At 38.4% G+C, this 19,131-nt stretch overlaps 1 protein-coding gene across 5 annotated transcripts in view; it reads left to right on the top strand.

Moving 5' to 3' along the window:
• STAG2 (STAG2 cohesin complex component) overlaps positions 1–7,081 on the top strand; it is a 132,466-nt gene extending 125,385 nt beyond the window's left edge. For all 5 annotated transcript variants that reach the window (XM_005889311.3, XM_070366351.1, XM_070366350.1 and 2 more), the window contains 2 exons: positions 527–604; positions 5,156–7,081. In XM_005889311.3, coding sequence (XP_005889373.1) covers positions 527–604; positions 5,156–5,179 — 102 coding nt within the window. In that variant the 3' untranslated portion in view covers positions 5,180–7,081. The remainder of the gene's footprint in view (positions 1–526; positions 605–5,155) is intronic.
• The last annotated feature ends 12,050 nt before the right edge of the window (positions 7,082–19,131 follow it).

Here is a 19,131-nt window from a genome sequence, read left to right as displayed (position 1 = left end):
CATATATACAATTAGGGCTTTATTATCCACATATGTCATTTTGCTACACAGCTCATTCAGCTTTGTGAGGTAGGTTGAAAGGATTGAGGATATTGATGCTTAGACATCCTATCCAAAGAGACAAAACTAGTAAGCAGTAAAGCTGAGACTCATAAGCCAGGTCTTCTATTTCTCAGTATACCTTGGTGTATTCTCCTTAAAGGGAACAAATAATTAAATATGGCTTCTCTTCAGAATAGTGTAATTCAGCGCCTTGAAAGGAAAGTGAGTTGAGAGAGACATTTCTAAAATAAAACAAAAAATCCTTTTTCTAGTTTTCATCCATAAGAATAATTTCCTATGAATGAACTGCTTTTGCATTTTTAAACATTCTGTAGTTTGAATAGATAGTACTTGAAGTATTGTAGGGTGCAATTGCAGTTACATAGGTCTCGTGAACACTTAATTAATTTCAAGATTTTCAGTTACTATTTGGCTTATTATAGATATGGCAATTGTCAACTTCCTTCCTTTTTTCCCCCTTTAGCCACCATCAAAGAACAGACGAGAGAGAACAGAACTGAAGCCTGATTTCTTTGATCCAGCTTCAATTATGGATGAATCAGTAGGTTTAATTTAAATATGCCTCAAGATTGTAAAATCAAAAATAATAGGCAATCTCTGAGATTGAGGTTGAAGAGCTTGGACAATACATTAAGAATGGATAAAAACAACTGGACAGGAGGAAAAGAGACAGGCAGGAGGGGTTTCGGAGTAGAGTTGAGAAGGGGTCATGCAGTGGTGGTAACAGATTCAAAGTGCCTTTGAATCCCTGGCCAACTGGGGCTTAAGTGTTTGTTAAGGAATTTGCACTTTTCCTGTAGGCTTGAGTTATACCTGATGAAGGATTTTGAATGGGGGAGCAGGCATGATCAGAATTGTGTTTCAGAAATATTTCCTTGAATAGGATGAATTACAAGAAAAATAACGATGATAGTCATAATCTTAATATGAAGACATGGTGAAAAATAGAACTTGAACAAAGGCTTTGGTAATAAAGAGAAGGGAGTTGAGATAATTGGTTATTGTTAGTTGATGTCAGTTCTGTTTCTTCTATCAGTCCCTGTTGCCATATTCTCCCTGAGAATACCATCTGTAGTTCCTCTCAGACACACTGTGCTCTTTCACAACTCCATGACCTTGTAAAAGCTTTTCTCTCTGTCAGAATTGCCCATTTCCTTTTCCAAGTAGTGAATTCTTTCAGTAGTCAGTTCCGACATCACCTTTGGAGTTTTTCCTAACTTTTTAGATAGATACTTTATTCTCAGCTCCCATAACACTTGTACACACTTCTGTTTTGATAACTACCAGATTGATGTAGTGAAATAGGATATTATATTTTGCTCAATGATTGAACTCCAGGCAGTGATGATTTTATTCATTTTGAGAGTTTTGCCCAGCATAGAGGTGTTTAGCTTTATTTGTCAGCTTGCTAAATCGGTTAAATGCCTGTCTAGCTCACTTTTTAGAATCTACCCATTTATGCTCCTTCTTCCTAACACCTGCTGTCTCAGGTGACTGTTGTATCATCCTCCAAGGCCTGCCTTCTATGCCCCTATTTCTACCGTTCTCTCCTGGCCCTCTCTTGCCTCATCTGCTGTCAGATAGCTCTTGGAAGAATTTTAACAAACGAACTCATGCTAACATACTTAAATTAATAGAGCTAGCTATTTGAGCTAAAAGATAACATTTCATAGATCAGCAGGTATAGAAATCTTTGGACAAGGCACCTTGGGATCCTTGAAATCAGTGTTTGTCCATCTCTAAGGGACATATAAATCATGTAGAGATCTTATTAAAATGTAGGTTCTGCTTCAGTAGGTCTTAAGTGTGGTCTAACATTCTGCATTTCTAATAAGACCATAATCTGAGTAGCGTAGGTGACCTCTGCCTACCCATAAGTCTGTCGTTTAAGTGCATATTGAAGTATGTGGTTTCCCTGATAATGTAGGAGTATGTATCTTCCAGTTTGTTAAATAAAACATTTAGGTAGTGATTGTGATGAGGAATAAAAGAGAATCTTTCCAAGCATATGTGATGAAACGCATTCATTCAGCAGTTTAGTGAGTTGGAAATCGGTGCTGAAATGAATAAGATGCTCTCCCTGCTCTCAAGGGATTTGTATTCTAGTCCACCTGTACTATCACTTTGAGATGAAAAGGAATGGAAGCTAGTATTTGAAAACTTATGTGCCTGACATTGTGCCAGGCACAATTTAGTGGGATCCCACTTTTACACTCAAGCAAACTTGGGCTGTAGAGGTGGTTTCAGTGACTTGCTGAGAGTTATACAGCTTTAGTGTCAGAGTAGTAATTTGATCTGAGTTCCTTTTGATGTAAAAATCTTGTGCTGCCTCTGCTGTGTACTTCCCAGAACTAAAATCAGACCTTGCCTCAAAGAAATACCAAGAAAATTGTTTTAGAAATTATAATGATTAACTATAGTCAAAATTGATACGGGCAGTTAGAGATCATCTTATTTTTTCCATTTGTTCATCTAAAGTCAGGAAACCTTTAGGCATTTGTTTCCTTAGTCACTTACCATTGAATAGATTTGCCAAATGGTGCTCTTCACCTTTTTTTTTCTCTCTACAGTAGTGGAACAGCACTGTATATGTATATATATTTTTGACATTTAACATTTAGGGAAAACTATAATCTGAGTGAAGCCAAAGATAGGGACCTAATAATTGTTATTTATAGAAAAATGATGGCATTCTTGTGTTCATTGCATATGTAACAACTTAGAGGATAGTAGTTTTGCTGCTTTGCCTAAAATTAGAAAAAGGAGCACGTGCGTCTATATCTGTAGTTCTATACTAGTACCACATGATGGCAGCAGTCACATAACTGACTGCTCCATATCTTTAACAGTTCAGGTATCTTTAGAAGTCTTTGACTGCGTATGTATTGTAATACTATTAATACTAGTTTGTTTTAACATTACATTAAACTTTATCTTATTATCTCAACAATAACTTAAATGGAATAACAAAATTTTTAGTGTAAAAATCTGCATTAGATTACATCTCTTTTTATTCAACCCTGTGATGATAGTCAACAAGACAATAATAAAATTAGGGCTGTAGATCCTTTTATACCCAATTCTAAGATTCTCTAGTTTTATGTGAATTAACCCAAAGCATCCTAGTATAGATACTTCAGATTATTACTAAATAAATCCTAGATTTATTTTCTGTAACATGTTATCTGTGTGATTCAGAAGTGGTAATATGAAAACTCTGAGCAGATCAGTTTGGGGTTGCATATAATATTCTAGATTTATGATTTATTTAGTTTCATATTTGGTAACAGTGTCAACATTGGTATATGGTTGCTTTCTGCTATTAGTGGGCCAGTATTGCCTCAACATACCAAAGCTGGCTGTTGGTACCTTTAAAGTATGTGCTTAAGTGGTTATTAATGTTGACACCAGAAACAGGTAGCTTATGTTGCCAGAAAAAGAGAATATCGCTAATGTCCTCCTTCTGTGTTGAGATTCTTTTATTAGAATTATCTGTAGTATAAAATTGGTAAAGGAAGGGTTTGGTATAATGGAGCAAATTTAATGTTCTTCTAGAAGAATCTCCTTTATAACCTTGTCTGTACAAACCCAGGAGGAGGGGGAAAAAAGATCTGTTCAGGCTATTTCTAGGTAGACCCTTGGTTTGGAAAGAACTTGAGTTCATCTTCATGCCACACTCCACACTAAAACTGTCAATTAAGATTTTATCCTTTCATTCATCATTAGATCTTCCATTACCCAGAGTCAGAGTGTTACGGCTAGAAGGGATTTTTAAACATCACCTATCACCTAGGCCTCTTTGGAAACATTCTAACCACCCAAACTCTGACTCTTAAAACTAAAAAGGAGAACGCTTAACCTTTAGGGGTGGGGTGGGCAAGGGGCCAGTAGTGGTGGTGGTTTTGATGGATGACTGGTAAGAATGGGGTACATTAATCCTCTATTGTTCTCATTCCTGGGGATTCCAAACACTTTACTTGATGATTTGCTTCTTGGAGGCTGCAATCAGATAGATATTTGTTTCCTGGTCTGAAAATACATAGGTCCTTCAATTCAGATCAAAGCAATTTGTGAGTTCTGTAACTTTTGTTAAAGTGAGATTTAATTTACAAGTAAGTGCCCTTTGTAATCCCAGTCTTAGATCATTACCTCTGGCTTTAATTATCAGTTTTCACTAGCTCATTATAGTATTTTAAAAATATTACTCAATTGTCATAATAAGTGTTGGAAATTTACTTGAAGAGCCCAACTTTTAGTATGTACAGAACTAAAAGTTGTAACTTCTTCTTGCTTAACAAACAAGAAGGAGTTGCTCCATTCATTACCTGCTTTTACTTTTTTAAGTTTGTGACAAGTAATGATTAGATTTTTACCTAGCATTGTTTCCCCAGCTGAAATGTAATGGAGTGAAATTTAACTGGAGTGGGTTGCCATTCCCTTCTCGAGTTCCCAACCCAGGAACCAAACCCTGGTCTCCTGAATTGCAGGCAGATTCTTTACCAGCTGAGCTACGAGGGAAACCCCAAAATGTAATGAAAAGCATCAATACAACTTTTTGCTCAGATTTTACCTTTACTTAACTTGATTTTTTCAAATTAGTAGACCTGTTCATTCAGTCCAGCTTTCCTAAAGAATGCTTCCTATTTTCTACGTGTTTATATTGTTCTTGGATGTTTTTGGTCTGCGTGTTCATGATACCCATTTCACAGTGCAAATGACTGAGTTTGCCAGACATTCTTGTGCCAGAAGTGTATGTCAAGAAGCACATTTATTTGTTCATTCAACATATGTTGGGTGCCTGTGTTCAGGGCATTATCTAGGCATTAGGGGTGTGTATAAACATATAAATGAGACATGATTTATGCTTTTAGTTATATTTATGAGGTAGGTAGGATTGTGATTAGGCCTGATGTTATTTCATTTTATGTTAATGGTAATTATAATTTTAGAATTATATATCTGAAGAGGGGAATTTTTCAAAGTGACTTTTAGCATGTTATTAAACTTAATATTGCCAAGTATTAATGTAATATATTTTACAAAGAAATGAATGACAATTTTAACAAGATTTTTTTTTTCCCTCTCTCATTAGGTTCTTGGGGTGTCAATGTTTTAATACCAGTACGCAATTAAGTCTCTGGTGAAGTCATTTTCTAAGTGGAAGAGGAAATTTTAAAATAAAGTGTGGTAGATACAGTGAAATTCTGTACAGATTTTTCTCTAAGGAGAATATGACGTGCTTATACTTACCAAGATCAAGTGCATTTGAGGGGCAGTTTTGTTTGCCTGAAAAAAGTAAAGGACAAGTAAACAATTTGATGATAAGCTACAGTTTTTCTTAGAAAGTAAATATTTTATTTATGCGCTGTTAGTTGGCTTTTGAATCAATTATTTCATGCTTTTTTTAAAGAAACTATAACAATCTGAAGAGGCATTTGGTACAGACGTGAATCCTCTTACATTTATTTACTGGGTGTACTAAGTAATGATGACCTCTGCTGGATTTCTGTTTACATCCAAGAAACAAAGTTAAGGATGAGTATTCCCCTGCCCTGAAATTATAGGATGGAATTGTTTTTAGCATTCTAAATTTAAATGCTTGAAACATCAATCGAGGCTTTCTTTTAAATATTGTAATTGTGGAGAAAAGTAAACTTATAAGCAGAACTTTTACAATTTTTTCATCTAAAATGTATTTTAAGATATTTTTAAAATCCAAGAGCTTCTCTATACTTTTCAGAAATACCCAGATGCAGTGAACTGCCAGAAGGTAACCAGTCTCAAACATGCTTATCCCATTATCAACCCTGAAAGTTTGCTTGTCCTTTAAGATAAAAATGTAATGTTGTGATATTCCTTCCAGTAGTGCCACTGTATTTTGTCTCCAAATAAAAGAAGCTTATTGTAGTATGTTTGCAGAAAAACTCTAAACAAAAATTATACAGCTTATTAGAGTGTGGGAATAGGGATCTAAATTTTAAATAAAATTATATATATATATAAATTGGTGCTGATTTTATAATTGCGCAGTTTGTTTAGTTTTTTTCTTACTTTTAAATTCCAACTTAAAATTATGAGGTTTCAGAAATATATTGAAAGTTTAACAATGTTTAAAAATAGAAAAGCATGAGTGTTCATGCTTTAAAATGATTTTTAAATTTGTATTTTATATTGTTTTATCTATCTGTCTTTGCAAGCAGTCTTCAGGTTAAAGATACTTCTAACAGGTTACAGTACATTTCCTCTGTATGTAAATTAGATGGGATAATAGAATTCATAACCCATAATATTCTTTGAAAGCTAAGCTTTAAACTTCATTTTATGTCCTTTCACAAATGAATTAGTTTAAAACAGAAAGTGGCTACTTGCCATTTTGACATCAACTCATTTTGCGAGGCTTAGGCAGCTAGACATCGTTTAAAACAAAATATTAACTTATATTACATGTGTATCTATCTTTTGTCAGTCGTCTCTCAGTTCTTGAGGTTTATTATTTTAATCATTCCATGCCTTAATATGCTTGCAATACAAGAATATCTTCAGATGGGTGAATACCAAAAGGCTTCCAGTTCTTAAGAGTCAGAAACCAACAAGCATTGGGCTGTGGTAGCCAAAAACCATAGGTTAGCTAAAAGATCATGATAAAATACAATTATTTTATTAAATCATGGTTAATAACAAATGAAATCAAGACATGTCTAACAGATTTTCCATCAACAAATATTGTTACGTGCAAAAGTATTGCCTATGTTGTTTTTCACACCACTGCATTTACTAGAACTGCTGAGAGGACTGTATATATGATTTTAAACCTAAGTTGATTTTTTTTTCTCACTCTTGAAAGGAGTACTTCTTTGTGAAAGCAGTTCTTACAGCTTTGTTTTCAACCAGCTAAAAATGTTTTATATATTACTCTAACCTGTTGTCCTCCACATTCTATTGTCCTAATTGTACTGTTTTCTGATTTGTATTTATGTCTTGAGACAGTAACTTTTTGAATAAAAATAAACCTACAGTATGTTGTATGTTTTATCTTTTGTACTTGAAAGAGGAGGGTGGCTATAAGTGGTTAGAAAGTGTACCTATTACCACATCTTTTAACATGTTTGGGTGGGAATAATTTATAGAAAATACTATATTTTTAATAAATCATATGTATTTTAAAATGAGACTAAATCCCTAATTGGGTTATTACTTTAAAGTAGAAACCTATGACCATTATTACTTTATTTATCTGGTATGAGTTAAATGCTCACTAAAATATCTGCATTGTTCATCCAGGATACATTTGAGTGCCCACTGTGTGCTGAGGCATGTGTTAGAGATCTACACAAGGCCCCTCCTCCACAGATCTAGTGGGGCAAACAAATAAGGAAAGAATCAAATAAAATAATTAAGCTTATTTCATAATTAGTGCTAGGAAGGAAACCAGTAGAGTGTGCTGAGCTAGAGAGAGACTGAGAGAAAAATGTGTGTGTGTGTGTGTGTGTGTGTGTGTGTGTGTTTGTGTGTGTAAAACCTCCCTTAGATAATGGATTGATGTTTGGAGGTAAGTGAAAGCCCATATTTGAGAAAGAATATAAAAATTGAATTCTTATTGAAAACTCTTAATGTTCAGCATGTTAAGATTTGCATTGTTCTCTTTCTTTTTTAAAAAATTTTTTGGCCATGCTGCACAGCTTGGGGGATCTTCGTTCCCTGACCAGGGAGTAAACCCACACCATGGCAGTGAAAGTGCCAAGTGCTAACCATTGGACCACCAGGGAATTCCCTGCATTGTATTCTTTTTTCCAGAGTTATTGAATTGTAATTAACATACAATACTATCTAAGTGTAAAGTGTACAGTATGAATATTTGGTACATATGCATAAATTGTGAAATTTACAATAAGATTAGTTAACATGTGTCACCTCATAATTGCCATTTTTTTGTGTGAATATGGTGAGAACATTTAAGATCTATTCTGTTAACAACACTCACATATACAAACAGTATTATTAACTATAGTCACCTCCCTGCATTATACTCTCAAAAATGATTCATATTAATGTAGCACTAGAACACTGGTCATTTAGGCTAATTTGTAGATCATATTATAACCCCAGTCTTCTGCCATTGGTGATGCAGAACTGAACATAATAAATGTTAGTTAATAGCTGGGCACTGTTTGAAGTGGTTTACATGCAATATCTTATGAAGGATCACAACAACAGGTGACACATTATCATGCCCCCTCTCCTTCCCCCATCTCCTTTTTAATTATTTTTTTAATCAAGAGGCAGGAAAACAAGGCACAAAAAACACCTTGGGCAAGGTTATATGGCTAGTAAATGATAGGGTTGCCACTCAAGCAGTCTGGCTGCAGTAAGTCCTGGCAGCATTGAAACTATTTGATACATAAAGATAACACAGATAATTGCATAAATATAAAATGGCACATTACTCATTGTTCCATGGTGAGGAAATAGTACTTCTTCAAGGAGTCTGGCTGGCTATAGAACTGAGTAGTATGACTCAACATGGTCCTTAATATGCCACCCAGGTGACTTCTGTAAAGAGTATGAATTGAATGAGTCTATCAGTAGTTACTAATTAATAGTTTTTAAAGTTGAGAGACTGGGGAGGAGGAATAGGATTAACCAGAAGGGATAGCTTCAAAATCTTTCCAAAAAGGGAGTTTGTAAGGATTCACAGAGATGAGTTCAGGTCAGATAGATTTTTCTGGAAGCTGTAATGATTCAGCAAAAGAAAATGAACCAAAAAACTATTATCTACTATGTGCCTGGGCTTGTGCTAGCTGCTGAGACCAATAAGATAGGCTTTGTTTTCAAGTTAATTATAGTTCTGCTGGGAGTTGGTATGCAGATTCAGAACTAATAAAATGGGGGTGAGTTCATTGTTTTTACTGGGTATTATGGGAGCACAGAGGAGGGGCACTTACCGTGGATGCCCTCTGGGAGGCTTCATATAAAGCTGACATTTGAGTACTTTACCCAGCATTTTACTATTAATTCTTCACACAGCAATGCTGAATTTTACAGCAAACACATTTTACATTCTTGCTTTGCCATATATCCATGTATCAATGTCTTTTTTATGTTAATTTAGAAGTAAATTGCAAACATGAGTACACTATGCCCTAAATATTTCGGCATTTATCATTAAGTTTAGTATTTGCCATGTTCTCCTTTTGGTGTAAAATTCATATGTGATAAAATTTACAAGCTGTGAGTATGTATTTGCTGACTTGTAACAAATGCTTACAGCTTTCTAACCCAAACCCCTATTGAAGGTACTGAGCGTAGCCATTAGTCCAGAAACTTTGTACTCCTTACCAAATCAATCTCTGCTTTCCTCGCAAGCAACAACTGTTGTTTTATCTTTCCACCACAGATAAAATCTGACTGTTCTAGAACTAGATATGAATGGGATCATATAATATGCTTTTGTATTAGGTTTCTTTCAGCCTGTTTTCAAGATTTATCCATATTGTGTGTTGTGCTGTGCTTAGTCGCTCAGTCATGTCCGACTCTGCGACCCCATGAACTGTAGCCCAACAGGCTCCTCTGTCCGTGGGATTCTCCAGGCAAGAATATTGGAGTGGGTTGCCATGCCCTCCTCCAGGGAATCTTCCCAACCCAGGGATTGATCACAGGTCTCCCGCATTGCAGGCAGATTCTTTACTGTCGGAGCCACCAGGGAAGCCCATCCATATTGTGTGTATCAATAGAGCTTATTTGTTCAGTAGTTAATGGACATCTGGGTTGTTTCCACTTTTTGACTGTTACGAATAAAGCTGCTACTTGAGTTGAATTTTAAAAGCTGAAAGGTGAAATGGGGGCAGAGTGACCAAGGCCAAGAATTCCAGGCCAAGGGGACGGCATAAATGACCGTTACGGACAACTTTGTAAGTCACCTATACCTCAGGTTTTTAAAAATCACCATCGTGAATATAAGAACTATTTAGTAACCACTTAGGGGTGGGTAGGGCAAACTGGAAGATAGTTGGCTACCCACTACCTCACATCAGCTTTAAAAAAAAGAAAAGGGTATTCACAGCTGTACCTTTAGTCACTTCAGTGTTAAATGCAGTGTTCTCAGAATTGGCAAATATCCAAGATAATAAATAGTAGGGTACCTTTAAATGAGTTGTAATAAATTGATTTGTATTCTATTATGCATGTTAGACATTAAGCCTTACTCTACCACTGAGAAAAATAGTGTATTTCCTACAGCTACAGTTGTGTAGTTGTATTAAATTGCCAAGAAGTAGGTTCCTCAGTAGAAGTCAGCTTGGGGCTGATAGTGCAAACGTAAAATGAAATCAGCTCTGTTTACTCTTTATTTTGCCTCTTCCATCTCAAGATCATGAGAGGCAGGAGGAGTTTAGTGAATCTTGGGCAAGTTAGCTTTTAAATAATTTTGTAGTACTTATAGCAAAATTATAACCAATATTGAAGAAGTAGCAGCCAATATTTGTTGGATGTTTCATTTCAGTTCAGTCGCTCAGTCATGTCTGGCTCTTTGCGACCCCATGAACTGCAGCACGCCAGGCCTCCCTGGCCATCACCAACTCCCGGAGTTCACTCAAACTCAAATCCATCGAGTCGGTGATGCCATCCAGCCATCTCATCCTCTGTCATCCCCTTTTCCTCCTGCCCCCAATCCCTCCCAGCATCAGGGTCTTTTCCAATGAGTCAACTCTTCGCATGAGGTGGCCAAAGTACTGGAGTTTCAGCTTCAGCATCATTCCCTCCAAAGAAATCCCAGGGCTGATCTCCTTCAGAATGGACTGGTTGGATCTCCTTGCAGTCCAAGGGACTCTCAAGAGTCTTCTCCAACACCACAGTTCAAAAGCATCAGTTCTTCGGCGCTCAGCTTTCTTCATAGTCCAACTCTCACATCCATACATGACCACAGGAAAAACCATAGCCTTGACTAGACGGACCTTTGTTGGCAAAGTAATGTCTCTGCTTTTGAATATGCTATCTAGGTTGGTCATAACTTTCCTTCCAAGGAGTAAGCGTCTTTTAATTTCATGGCTGCAATACCATCTGCAGTGATTTTGGAGCCCCCCAAAATAAAGTCTGACACTGTTTCCACTGTTTCCATGAAGTGATGGGACCAGGTGCCATGATCTTAGTTTTTCTGAATGTTGAGCTTTAAGCCAACTTTTTCACTCTCCTCTTTCACTTTCATCAACAAGCTTTTTAGTTCCTCTTCGCTTTCTGCCATAAGGGTTGTGCCATCTGCATATCTGAGGTTATTGATATTTCTCCCGGCAGTCTTGATTCCAGCTTGTGCTTCCTCCAGCCCAGCGTTTCTCATGATGTATTCTGCATAGAAGTTAAATAAGCAAGATGACAATATACAGCCTTGACGTACGCCTTTTCCTATTTGGTACCAGTCTGTTGTTCCATGTCCAGTTCTGACTGTTGCTTCCTGACTTGCATATAGGTTTCTCAAAAGGCAGGTCAGGTGGTCTGGCATTCCCATCTCTTTCAGAATTTTCCACAGTTTATTGTGATCCACACAGTCAAAGGCTTTGGCATAGTCAATAAAGCAAAAATAGATGTCTTTCTGGAACTCTCTTGCTTTTTCCATGATCCAGCGGATGTTGGCAATTTGATCTCTGGTTCCTCTGCCTTTTCTAAAACCACCTTGAACATCAGGAAGTTCACGGTTCATGTTTTGCTGAAGCCTGGCTTGGAGAATTTTGAGCATTACTTTACTAGCATGTGAGATGAGTGCAATTGTGTGGTAGTTTGAGCATTCTTTGGCATTGCCTTTATTTGGGACTGGAATGAAAACTGACCTTTTCCAGTCCTGTGGCCACTGCTGTTTTCCAAATTTGCTGGCATATTGAGTGCAGCACTTTCACAGCATCATCTTTCAGGATTTGAAATAGCTCAACTGGAATTCCATCACCTCCACTAGCTTTGCTCGTAGTGATGCTTTCTAAGGCCCACTTGACTTCACATTCCAGGATGTCTGGCTCTAGGTGAGTGATCACACCATCGTGATTATCTGGGTCGTGAAGATCTTTTTTGTACAGTTCTGTGTATTCTTGCCACCTCTTCTTAATATCTTCTGCTTCTGTTAGGTCCATACCATTTCTGTCTTTTATCGAGCCATCTTTGCATGAAATGTTCCCTTGGTATCTCTGATTTTCTTTAAGAGATCTCTAGTCTTTCCCATTCAGTTGTTTTTCTCCTTTTCTTTGCATTGATCGCTGAGGAAGGCTTTCTTATCTCTCCTTGCTATTCTTTGGAACTCTGCATTCAGATGGGAATATCTTTCCTTTTCTCCTTTGCTTTTCGCTTTGCTTCTTTTCCCAGCTATTTGTAAGGCCTCCCCAGACAGCCATTTTGCTTTTTTGCATTTCTTTTCCATGGGGATGGTCTTGATCCCTATCTCCTGTACAATGTCACGAACCTCCGTCCATAGTTCATCAGGCATAGTTCATTCAATATCACAGTAATCCAAGTCTATGCCCCAACCAGTAACACTGAAGAAGCTAAAGTTGAACAGTTCTATGAAGACCTACAAGACCTTTTAGAACTAACACCCAAAAAAGATGTCCTTTTCATTATAGGGGACTCGAATGCAAAAGTAGGAAGTCAAACACCTGGAGTAACAGGCAAATTTGGCCTTGGAGTACGGAATGAAGCAGGGCAAAGGCAAGAGTTTTGCCAAGAGAATGCACTGGTCATAGCAAACACCCTCTTCCAGCAACACAAGAGAAGACTCTACACATGGACATCACCAGATGGTTAACACCGAAATCAGATTGATTATATTCTTTGCAGGCAAAGATGGAGAAGCTCTATACAGTCAGCAAAAACAAGACCAGGAGCTGACTGTGGCTCAGACCATGAACTCCTTATTGCCAAATTCAGACTTAAATTGAAGAAAATGGGGAAAACCACTAGACCATTCAGGTATGAGCTAAATCAAATCCCTTATAATTATACAGTGGAAGTGAGAAATAGATTTAAGGGCCTAGATCTGATAGATAGAGTTGGATGTTTTCTGTGTGCCAAACTATTCAAAGCACTTCACTGGTAGTTGATTCTTGCAGAAAATTTCAAGTTGATATCCACATTTTACAGATAAAGGAAATGATGCACAGGTTAGATCAACTTGCCTAGGAGCATATAACTCAAAAGTGATGGAGTTTAGATTGTGACTCATTTGACTCCACAGTGCATGTTCTTAATTACCTCTCTTCATTGTTGTGCTACTAAATGGACCACCTACTTGCCCCTCTGTATTTGTATCCACTGCATTTCCTTTTGTTACAGTGGATAAGCTATCCTTGTATCTAAGACATTGGATTTCCCTCTCCCCTGCATTATCAATTTTCTGCTCAACTTGATCATTCCTAACAACATGGAAACATCTCCCATCTTCAAAACTAGGGAAAAAACATTCCCTTGATTAAACATCTCCCTTTAGCCACTGTCCTGTTTGTCTCCTTTGGCTGTCTGGACTTTTCCCGTTCTCTCTCTCCCTTGCCTCCCTCGCCCTCACCCCCCAGCACTTTTTTCTACCATTTATTTGATTTATTTGGCTGTGCTGGGTCTTAGTTGCAGCACACAGGATCTTTAGTTGCAACATGTGGAATCTGGTTCCCTGACCAGGAATGGAACCTGGGCCCCCTTCATGGGGAGCGTGGAGTCTTAGCTATTAGACCACCAGGGAAGTCCCCTCCCATTCGCTTGAAAGCTTTCCAATCAGGCCTTCATTCCTTCTACTCCAATGAAACTCTTGCCCCGTCCTAGTGACCTTCATTTGCCAAGTTTCCTTACGAATATCCTCTCACCTGTCTACAGAGCTTCATTTCCTCCTCCAGATCAGTTTCTTGCTCTGTGCCCCAGCCTAACTCATTGATGGCAGGTTGAGAATTGTGCCCTTTTAGTGGAGTTCTGGGGAGACCTCAGCAACCCATCTCTCAGGAAACAGACAGAAGGGTGTTCCATGTGGCTTTCCCAAAGCCTATGCAATAGTAATTGATTTGTAACTGTTATATGAAGTTTCCAACCTCCAGAGCCATCATGGTCTGCCTTAGGCCACATGGAAACTTCCCTGTGGTTTCCTGGCTTTCCTTGTTAGTAAAGCAATCAAGTTCATCATCTCGTCCTTTGCAAACAGCTTTGGTAGTGAGTTGAGAGAAGTTTGGATGGGTTATTAAGATTAAGCTTGGAGCAGAGTGTGGCACACAATTTCATGCCTGCCAAAACCTGTTTGGGTCAGATTCATTTTCTGATTGTAAATCTCTTGGGACCAGTGTCCTTTGTACCAAGTTTCAGTATAAGTGTAGACATATTTAATGGGCCCTTCCATAGCAGTTAACGGTTTATCTGGCATTTCTTAGTTTAGCACCTTCAAAATCCTTTTCTTAAGAACTGTCTGCTTTGAGAGCTGCAGTGGCCTCTATATTAACTTCAGAAGGCTAAGCTATTGTAAGAAGAGACTCAACAGAAATTCAGTGATTTAATACATAAATTTTCTCCTGCTGGTAGCAATTCAGGACAGGTTTTCCAAATCGGCAGGTGCTTTTTCTCTATAAGGTTGTTGAAAGACATAGGCTAATGGCAGGCTACCATCTTTAATACATGGCTTCCAAGGTTGTTTGGTCATCGCCATTGTAGCCCACAGGAGCGGGGGAAAGACCATGGTTGAGTGCATGTGGGAGATTTTCAAGGGCCAGGCCTGAAAATCACACACATTGCTTCTGTTCACATTTCATTGGAGAGAACGTAGTTATATGGCCACACTTAACTTGCAAGGGGGCTGGAAAATGTAGCTTGGCTGTGTGTCTGGGAAGAAGGGAGGAATGGATTTTGACTGACCACTGGCAGTCTCTGCCTCAGTCTTCCTGCTCTGGGCATCCATGTTCAGCCCTCTTGCCATTTTTAGGACACACTTACCCTGTCCCCCAAAAGAACAATCCAAAATCCTATCCAGTTACTATTTCAATGCATTATGCTCAGTCTTCTCCATCAGGTCCAGATACAGATGGACACCTCGAATGCCCAGTATACAATAGTGCAGTATGGAGAGAATAACCGGAATGACCCACATTCAGAAAAGGATGTCAGTGGAGAAAGTCCTTTGGTCAGATTCTCACTCTGCTCTCTGGATGGAATTTCCTTATCCTTTGTTTTTCTTATCTTCCTTCTGGAAGTTTCTCCTTGTTTTTTATCTTCCATGGCCACCTCTGAACCAGGCAATGCTAAATAGTTGATTTTGTTTGGCAGCATCCCACTTTAATGTACGCGATCTGTATTAGTTGATGTAGGATATGCTGCTGTTAAGATCTAACGATGGCTCACATACAGTGGCTTACGTAAGAGGCTTTTTTTCTGCTCTTCTATAGTCCAGGGTAGCTGTTCTAGGTCAGGATGTCACTCCTATGTGTTTATCCAGGCTGACAGAAGTTCTGTCATTAATCTATACATCTTGTTCAAATTTTTCTTACTGTCCAACTAATATTCATTGTATCAAGAGAACAAAAATATCTGGTCCAAAACTAATTCATGATGATGTAGTGAAGTTAATTATCATGTCTCTTTAGTCTCTTCTAATCCAGAAACATCCCTAGTCTTTGTCTTTTATGACATGGACATTTTTGAAGAGTACAGGTCAGCCATTTTATGGAATGTTCTCAATTTGCCTTTGTCTAATATTTTCTCATGATTAGGTTCAGGCAATGCATTTTGGGCAGGAGTGTGTGTGTGTGTGCGTGTGCGCACGAGCACACGCACACACATGCTTAGTCACTCAGTAGTGTCTGACTCTTTGCAATCCCATGTGGGCTGTAGCCTGCCAGACTCCTTTGTTCATGGGATTCTCCAGGCAAGAATACTGGAGTGGGCAACCATTTCCTTCTCTGGGATCTTCCCTACCCAGAGATCGAACCCAGGTCTCTTACACTGCAGGCAGATTCTTTCCCATCTGAGCAACCAGGGAAGCCCTTGGCCAGGAATACTGCAGAAGTAGTGTTGTGCCCCTAGTGCATTGTATTGTGCTGTCGATTTCTTCTGCTATTGGTAATTTTAACTTCATTTGGTTGAAGTGATGCTGGGTTTCTCCACTATGAAGTTACTATTTTTGTTTTGTAATTAATAAGTATTTTGTGGGGAGGTACTTCCAGTCTATGTAAGTATCCTGTAACTCATCAGCTTTTTCATGCCTGAATTGACTATTAGTATTTATATCAGTATGGACTCAGGAATATTTGTTGTAACCTATGGTCATAAGTCATTAATACGGTTATTTTGTTGACCAAACTGTCACAGATTTGTCCACTGACAGTCCTTTCAAGCTGGCTCCTATGGCTTTTGATATGTTCCCTTCATTCTTTGATCATTTCATTTCTTTTTGGTATCGTGTGATATTCCAGGCTCATTTTGTACAGACCATGTCCAGCCTTGGAATTAGCCATTTCTCCAAGAAGTCCCAGTTCCTTTTATTGAAGAATGATATTTATTTTGAAGTGTATTGATTTTTGGCTGCACTGAGTCTTCACTGCTGCACCGGGCTTCCTCTAGTTGTGGCGAGAAGGGGCTGCTCTTCATTATGTGCGGACTTGTTGCACTGGCATCCCTTGTTGCAGAGCACAGGCTCTAGAGGGCACTGGCTTCAGTGGTCGCAGCTCACAGTCTTAGTTGCCCACAGCATGTGGGATCTTCCCTGACCAGGGATTCAGTCTGTGTCCCCTGCATCAGCAGACAGATTCTTAAACACTGAACCACCAGGGAAGTCCAAAGAATGATATTTAGAAACCAGGATATGGGATCTACTTGTATTCATTAATACTAGGTGGTGATTGCTTCTAGAGGTCTTCTTGGAGAGCAGGGCTGGGAAATATATGTATGTATACACATATGTTTGCATACTTCTATATCTGTATGTACGTTCTATGCCATTCTCCTCCCCTGCCATTGCCACCATAATGTGATTATGTTAGATATTTGACATACAGTTACATTCATTTGCTTCTGTTTATATTGCATTTGTGGGCTTCCTGGTGGTGCAGTGGTAAAGATCCACCTGCCAATGCAGGAGCTACAGAAGCCATGGGTTCTATCCCTGGGTCAGGAAGATCCCCTGGAGGAGGAAATGGCAACCCACTCCAGTGTTCTTGCCTGGAAAATTCCATGGAGAGAGGAGCCTGGCAGGCTACAGCCCATAGGGTTGCACAGAGTCAGACACAACTGAGCGACTGAGCTTGCATATTGCACTTGGGGGGCATTCTCAATCCTTATCAGTATTATTTATTTTTGAACATGTGAAGCATTATTAATGTGATTCCAAAAGCCAAAACCATGTAGAAGTGTGTACTTAGAGAAGTCTCACTCCCACCCCTGATTCCTTCTATCCTATTCACATTCACCATTTTTTCCATCCTGTTTCCACTCACCTCACGTAGGTAAGCAGTCTTTTTAAGTTTCTGGCTTATATTTCCTGTGTTACCTTTTGTAATATAAGGAGATAAATGGGTATTTTATTTTCCTGTCTTCCTTATTCTTTTGTACTCTTTTTCATTTAATTTTTCTTAGAAATCACTCCATACCATTCTTTCTTACAGTTACATAATACTCCATTGTGTAGGTATATTATAGTTTAACTGCTCTCCTATGTGTGGGCATTCAGGTTGTTTTCATTGTTTTGCATTCACACACACAAAAAATGGTGCAATGAATAATTGCATGTATATATATTTTTGTATTGTTGAAAGTGTATCTTCAAAGTAAATTCCTAGGACTGGAAACGCTGGTTCAAGGGGTAAATGCCTGTGTATTTTTTGTTAGTTATTGCCAAATTCCCTCTCCATGAGAGTTGTACCAATTTGCATTCCCACCAGCACATACTACTGAATGTGTGAGTGCCTATTTCTCTACAACCTCACCAACAGACTGTGCTCCCTTACTTTAAAATTTTTGCCAGTCTGATAGCTGAGAAATAGTATCTCAGTGTAGTTTCAATTTGGGTTTCTATTATTAAGTGAGGAAGTGACTTAGCAGCACAGCAGAACATTTTATTCTTTAAGGGCCATTTTTTGTGTATTTTTGGTTGCACTGGCTCTTCATTGCTGCATGTAGGCTTTCTCTATCTGTGGCCAGTGGGGACTACTCTCTAGTTGTGGTGTGTAGGCTGCTCACTGTGGTGGCTTTTCTTGTTGCAGAGCGCGGGCTCTAGGTACTTAGACTTCAGTAGTTGTGGCTCATGGGCTCAGTAGTTGCTGTGTGCAGCTCTAGGGAACGTGGGCTTCAGCAGTTGCAGCCCTTAGGCTTAGTAGTTGCTGCTCACAGGCCCTAGAGCATGGGTTTAGTTTCTCCACAGCAGTTGAATCTTCCCAGACCAATGATTGAACCCATGTCCCCTGCACTGGGGACCCCAGGGAAGTCGTGCTTATTTTTTAAATCAAGTTTTTGGTGTTTTCTTCCCTATTTAAGAGTTCTTTAGATAGTAGAGATACTTGCCCTTTATAAGTAATATTGTTGCAAATAGTTTCCTCCAGTTTGTTAACCATCTTTGACTTTGCTTATGTGATATTTTATGTGGTCAAATTTATCAGTCTTTTATTGCATCTGGATTTGGAGTCATTGTTAGAAAACTCTTCCCTACACTCAGGACATACAGGCATTCACCAAAATTTTCTTCTAGTACTTACATAGTTTAATGTATTTCTTCAGATCTCCAATCCATGTGAAATTTATTCTCATGTGTGATGTGACATATGAATCTAATTTTACCTTTTTTCCAAATAGCTTTCCTGCATTGTTTATTAAAAGTTCAGTTCCCCCCCCCCCCACTGATTTTTGATGTCACCTTTATCATACATTAAATTTCTCTATGTACTTGATTTATATTTCTGAACTTCTATTTCACCAGTCTATTGTCTATTCAGGTGAGCAGTACCACACTATTTTATGTATAAAGGCTTTGTAGTGTGTTTTAAGGAGAAGGCAATGCCACCCCACTCCAGTACTCTTGCCTGGAAAATCCCATGGACAGAGGAGCCTGGTAGGCTGCAGTCCATGGGGTTGCGACTGAGT

Source organism: Bos mutus, chromosome X (assembly GCF_027580195.1).
Source record: "Bos mutus isolate GX-2022 chromosome X, NWIPB_WYAK_1.1, whole genome shotgun sequence".
Classification (NCBI taxonomy): domain Eukaryota; kingdom Metazoa; phylum Chordata; class Mammalia; order Artiodactyla; family Bovidae; genus Bos; species Bos mutus.
This window is presented reverse-complemented; position numbering and strand designations above follow the sequence as displayed.